General features: G+C 62.4%; 1 protein-coding gene across 1 annotated transcript in view; it reads right to left on the bottom strand.

Moving 5' to 3' along the window:
• Window positions 1-5,477, bottom strand: part of ENH_00032440 (hypothetical protein, conserved) — a gene marked incomplete at both ends in the record, with an annotated part of 11,812 nt that extends 6,335 nt beyond the window's left edge. The window contains 4 exons of the mRNA XM_013580229.1: window positions 1-783; window positions 896-2,140; window positions 3,204-4,112; window positions 4,341-5,477. The exon at window positions 1-783 is cut by the window's left edge and continues 1,848 nt beyond it. Coding sequence (XP_013435683.1) covers window positions 1-783; window positions 896-2,140; window positions 3,204-4,112; window positions 4,341-5,477 — 4,074 coding nt within the window. The remainder of the gene's footprint in view (window positions 784-895; window positions 2,141-3,203; window positions 4,113-4,340) is intronic.
• Between the last annotated feature and the right edge of the window lie 523 nt (window positions 5,478-6,000).

Raw genomic sequence — 6,000 nt, 5'->3', positions numbered from 1 at the left:
TGCTGGGGTGGCAAGGCGCAGCAGCAGCAGCAGCCGCTGCTTCGGCAGGGTTCGTAGCTGCTGCTGCTGCTGCAGCAACAGCAGCTCCCTAATCGCCTGCAGCACAGCAGCGGGAAGCTGCGCTCCCTCCAGTTCCTCATCTTCCGCTTCTGCTGCTGCTGCTGCTGCTGCTGCATGTTGGCGCTCGACAGCAGCAGCAACAGCAGCAGCTAGAGGCTCCGCCAATTCGCTGCTCAGCAGAGCAGCAAGCTTCTGCTGCGCTGATTCCACTTCACTCGCAGCTAGCAGCTGCAGCTGCTGCCAGGTCAGCTGCAGCAGTACGTATTCCTGCGCATCTGCTGCTTCAGTTGCTGCTGCAGTTGCTGCTGCAGCTGCTGCAGATGCTGGAGCTGCTGCAGCAGCATCTGAGGCCTGCAGAGCAGCAGCGCGAGCTTGTGCTCTTGTGCGTGGCATCGTCCTGCTGCTGCTGCTGCTGCTGCTGGCATCGCTGCTGCTGCCATCGCTGCTGCTGCTGGAGAGGATGCGCAGCAGCAAACCGCTGGCTAGAGGCAGCAGCAGCTTCAGCAGAGTTGCGGAGTCCCACAGGCGCTGCAGCGGGGCGACGACGAGCTGCTGCTGCCTTGGCAGCAGCAGCAGCAGCAGCACATAGTACGCTGCTGCGCTGGAAGAAAGCTGCTGCTGCTGCTGCTGCTGCAGCTGCTGCAGTGGCTTCACGGGAAGCAACGGTGACGCCAGCACTTCAGCAGCAAAGGCAGCGAAGTTGGAGTTCGCATGCAGCAGCAGCTGTACACACAAGCACAAGCAGCAGCAGCGTAGGTGAAGGGCTGCAGCAGCAGCAGCAGATAGATTTTACAGTGCTGCTGCTGCTGTTGCTGCTGCTGCTTCTGCTGCTTACCTGCTGCGCTTCATCGCTGTTGCTGCAGTCGCGCCACTCCGCAGAAACCAGGCCCAGCGGCAGCAGCAGCTGCAGGATTTCCTGCGCTGCTGTTGCTGCGGGTTTGCTTTTGCTGCTGCTGCTGCTGCTGCTGCTGCTGCTTTGGCCGCTGCTGCTGCGGTGAGCAGCAGCAAGTCTGTTCAGCCGCTTGAGCAGCGCTGCTGCAGCAAAACGAACAGACTCGACGGAAGACCCCAGCAGCGCCACACAGCTAGCAGCAAGAAGTGCAGCCACTTCTGCTGCTGCTGCTGCTGCTGCAGATGGGGGGGGCAGCAGCGGAGCTGCTGCTGCGGGAGCTGCTGCTGCAGGAGAAGCAATCAGCTCCAGCTGCAACTGCAGCGCAGCAACGCATGCATCGAGCAGCACTGCGGGCTGCTGCAGCGGCACGGCAGCATCCAAAAATGAAGACTGCTGCTGCTGCTGCTGCTGCTGCTGCTGCTGCGGTCTCTCCTCTTGCTTCTCGACCTCTTCAGCTTCTTCTGCCAACTGTCCGCTGCTTGCCCGGCCCTGCTGCTGCTGCTGCTGCTGCTGGCTGCTCGCAATGCGCTTATGCGCCGCTGCTGCTGCTGCAGCAAGAAACGACAGCAGCAGCAGCGGCTGCTGCCCCAGGCAAGAGGTCACGAGAGCCAATGGCTGCGCGAATGCCTCAGCATCCGCTAGGCCCAGCAGCAGCAAGCCAAGTATGGCTGCCGCCTGCTGCTGCTGCTGCTGCTGCTGGTGTTGCTGCTGCTGCTGCTGCAGCATTCCTGCCAGCTGCGACGCGTCGCCTGGCAAAAGCGCAGAACCTAGGAAGCTGCAGAAGGAAGCAACTGCAGCACGGGCTAGAGCACCTAAGCACTGCTGCTGCTGCCGCTGCTGCTGCAGCAGCAGCTGCTGCTGCTGCTGCTCCGCCACAAGAATGGCCTCGTATGTCCGACCTGCCTGCAGCACCAGCTGCTGCGCAGGGACCCCTGGGGGAAGCAGGGCGTTGTGCGCTGCAGCGGCAGCTGCTGCTGCGTCTGCTGCTGCTGCTGCTGGTGCCTTGCCAGACACCGTCGCCACTGCTGCTGCTCCTGCTGCTGCTGCAGCAGCAGGATGGCGGGAGCTGCTCTCAACAAACTCCAGCAGCGCAGCAGACAAGAGCCAGTGCAGACCAACAGCTGTCCCTGCTGCAGCACCCGCTGCTCCTGCTTCTGCTGCTGCTTCACCTGCTGCTGCTGCTGGCAACTGCAACGCAGCACTAGACGGTCCGCAGAGGGCGAGCCAAGCCAGCCGGGTGTAGAGTTGCCTGCAGCAGCAGCAGCAGCAGCAGCAGCAGCAGCAGTAATAGCTACCGTAATCCCCTCTATCTAGTGCAGCAAACAGCTGCAGTAGCGACAGCAGGCGCGCGGCTATGTACGCAGCAGCAGCAGCAGCAGCAGCGAGAGCAGCAGCAAAAGCGGCAGCAGCAGCAGCAGCGCCGACAGCAGTAGCAGCAGCAGCGGTCACAATAGCAGCACCGACAGCAGCAGCAAAACGCACGGGGAATCCTTTTCGCTTTGTGCTGCTGCTTCCTCTGGAAGCAAAATCGCAGCTGCTTCCTGCAGCAGCGCCGTGGTAGCAGCACTCGGGGCTGCTGCTGCTGCTGCTGTTGCTGCCGCAGCAGCAACAGCTACGCCTTCCTGCTGCACCGCAGCAGCAGCATGCAAGGCGATCGCAAACGGAAGAACATCACGGGCGTGCTGCTGCAGCAGCAATGCTTGCTGCTGCTGCTGCTGCGGCTGCTGCTGCTCTTCTGTGGCTTCATCCAACTCGTCCTCCTCGGCATCAGCAGTCACAGTAGCTGCTGCTGCTGCTTCGCGCCCCTCCTGCAGCAAAGCCGTGCACTGCTGCAGCAGCAGCAGCCAGAGCTGCTGCTGCTGCGGTCTCTCCAGAAGCAGCAGCGCCAGGTGCTGCGCAATAGAGTTCGTCTGAGCTGCTGCTGCTGCTGATGCGTGCGGCTGCAGCTGCAGCTGCTGCTGCAGCTGCTGCAGCTTGTCCGCCACAGCAGCTAGTCGCTCCTCCCACGAAAGCGCCTGCTGCAGCAGCGGCAGCGCCTTCACCGCCTGCACGCAGCAGCAGCAGCAGCAGCAGCAGCAGCAAAAGGTGACTGTGCACAGCAGCAGCGCCTCCACAACTCCAGAGCAGCAGCAGCAGCCGCAGCAATAGGCGCAACAGCAGTAGCTGAAACGCAAGCAGCAGCAACAGCTACTGCAGCAGCACCAGCAGCAGCAGCAGTGGCAGCAGCAGCAGCAGCAGCAGCAGCACGCACTTCAGTCGAAACTTCTATATCATCATCCGCTATTCGCTGCAGCAACAAAAAGGCCAAAAGGCGGGGCCGGCTGTCTGCTGCTGCTTCACCGGAGTCGGTCTCTTGCTGCTGCTGCTGCTGCTGCTGCTGCTGCTGCAGCACTGCATTAGCAGCACGGACTGCATGAAGCCTCAGTGCCGCATCGGCAGCACTCAACGCGAATAATAAAGAAATTCTGCTGCTGCTGCTGCTGCCAGCAGCAGCAGCAGCAGCAGGTTTCACCTTCAGTGGCACTGCAACAGAAGCGAAGCCTTTGAATGCCGCAGACAGAAACAGCTGCAGCGCCTCGTGCTGCTGCTGCTGCTGCTGCTGAGCTGCTATGGTGAGTGCAGCAGGAAGCGCCAGCGGGTTGGCTGCGTCGAGCCGCTGCAGCAGCTGCTGCAGCAGCAACAAGAAGCCGCGGGGCACATCTGACTGTTTGCTGCTGCTGCTGCTGCTGCCGCTGCTGCCGCTGCTGCTGCTGCAACTGCCTTCGCAGCTTCTAGGGCTGCTGCTGCTGGCAGAAGTCTCGCCGTCACTGCTGTCGCAGCAGCTGCTGCTGCTGCTGCGTTTGCTGCTGCCAGCAGCAGCAGCTGGAGCCCCACAGAAAGCGTCAATTATAGCCAAAGAGATACAAACAGCATGGGGAGCTGCTCTCGCCCGCTGCTGCTGCTGCTGCCGCTGCTGCTGCTGCTGCTGCTGCTGCTTCAGCGCACACATCCTCACCAGCAGCCGCAGTAACTGCTCGCCGAAAGGGCTTAGCCCTTCCTGCTGCTGCTGCTGCTGCTGCTGCTGCTGCTGCTGCTGTGTCTCTGCGAGCAGCTGCCGCAGCGCTGACCGGAAGAGGAGCCCCAGGAAGGCGCAGGCGTCAGTACACCCCATTGACAACACCTGCAGCAGCAGCAGCAGCAGCAGCAGCAGCAGCAGCAAATGAAGGAGCAGCAGCAGGAGCAACAGGAGCAGCAAATACAGCAGCAGCAAGAACAGTGCCAGCTGCAGCGGATCGACAGCAGGCACGCAGAAGCGGCAGGAGAAAACGAAGGAGCAGCAACTGCAGCAGCAGCAGCGACGGCAGCAGCAGCAGCAGCAGCAGCAGCAGCAGCGACAGCGACAGCCCACCTCCTGCACTGCTTGGGGAAACTTTTCCAATCTGGTGAGGAGCAGCAGCTGTTCCCTCTGCAGCAGCAGCAGTTGCTGCTGCTGCTGCTGCGCGATAAGCTGCAGCACCTCCACGGCCTGAACTGTCTGCGGCAGCAGCAGGTGCTGCTGCTGTTTCTGCTGCAGCACCAGCAGCGGCTGCAGCAGGCAGCTAATGATGCGCAGCAGCGCCTGCTGCTGCAGCGGCGTCTTCTTCACTAAGCGGCAGAGCAGCAGCAGCATGTGCTGCTGCACCTCCGGGTAAACTGCAGCAGCAGCAGCAGGGCCCCGCACAGCAGCAAAGACTGTCTGCAGCAGCGGGGGGGCTAGGCGCCGCAGCTGCTGCCCTGCTGCTGCAGCAACAGCAGCAGACCCCACAGAGGAGAACAGCCGCAGCAGCGGCAAGTGCAGCAGCCGCCCATCAACAGCAGCAGCAGCAGCAGCAAGGTCGGGAGGCACGGATATCCCGCAGCGCAGCAGCTGCTGCTCCAGCGGCTGCAGCGCAGCAGCAGCAGCAGCAGCAACAGCTTCCCAAGCACCTCGCTGCTGCAGCATCACGCGCTGCAGCTGCTGCTTCGAGACTGGGCTGCCCAGGTCTTGGTGCTGCCGCTGCTGCTGCTGCAGCGGCAGCCACGGGGAGTTGTGCTGCAGCTGCAGCAGCAGCAGCAAACGGCTGAACAGCAGCGTCTCATAGAACGGCAGCGCCAGCAGCAGCAGCGCCTCAGGGTCCCTCTCGTGCAGCTGCTGCTGCTGCAGCAGCAACTCAATGCAGCAGTGAGCCTCCTGCTGCAGGAAGAATGGGGAGAGAAGAGAGCACAAGACGCGCAGCTGCTGCAGCTGCTGCTGCTCGCGCTGCAGGTCCTGTTGCTGCTGCTGCTGCAGCAGCTGCTGCTCAGGCGAAAAGAAGCAAGCGAACAGCTGCAGCAGGGGCTGCTGCTGCTGCAGCACCTCCAGTCCTGCTGCTGCTGCTTGCTGCACTGTGTAGCGGTCCAGCAGCGCTGCATCCCTGGGATCGTACATAAACGACACGATCCCACGCTTGCTTTTGCTGCTGCTGCTGCTGCTGCTGCTGCTGCTGCTGCGCTGCAGCTGCACCTGCCGCTCGAGCTCAGACACCATTTTCGCTGCTGCTTGTTCTGCTGCTGCTGCTGCTCAGTCCCTTCCAGCTGCCCCTGCAGCTGCTGCAGTCTGCCTCCTCCTAGCAGCAGCAGCTGGAGGTTTCTAGCTGCTGCCGGCGCTGCTGCTGCTGCAGCTAGAGCTGCTGCTGCTGCTGCTACTGCAGCTACTGCCGCAGCTAGTGCTGCTCCTGCTGCTGCTAGTGCTATGCTGCAGATGCTGCTGCTGCTGAGGCCGATAATGCAGAACTTATTAGTAGGCCGCTCTTGCAGCAGCAGCAACAGCAGCAGCAGCAACAGCAGCCGACGTCGGGGGCCCCAGCCTTCCAGTGTTGCTGCAGCAGCAGATCTGCTGCTGCTGCTGCTGCTGCTCGTTTTAGCAGCTGCAGCGGGCCGAAGACAAAGACCACTAAAGAGGATTTTTGCTGCTCGAACGGAAGTAACAGCAGCAGCAACGGTGTTGCTGTTGCTGCTGCTGCTGCTGTGGGGCAGCAGCGGAAGGCCCCTGTGGGGCGGAGGGGCCCAAA

This window comes from Eimeria necatrix, genomic scaffold (genome assembly GCF_000499385.1).
Source record: "Eimeria necatrix Houghton genomic scaffold, Enh_scaff238, whole genome shotgun sequence".
In the NCBI taxonomy this organism is placed as follows: domain Eukaryota; phylum Apicomplexa; class Conoidasida; order Eucoccidiorida; family Eimeriidae; genus Eimeria; species Eimeria necatrix.
Note: the sequence above shows the minus strand (reverse complement) of the source record. Positions and strands in the feature narration are given on the sequence as shown.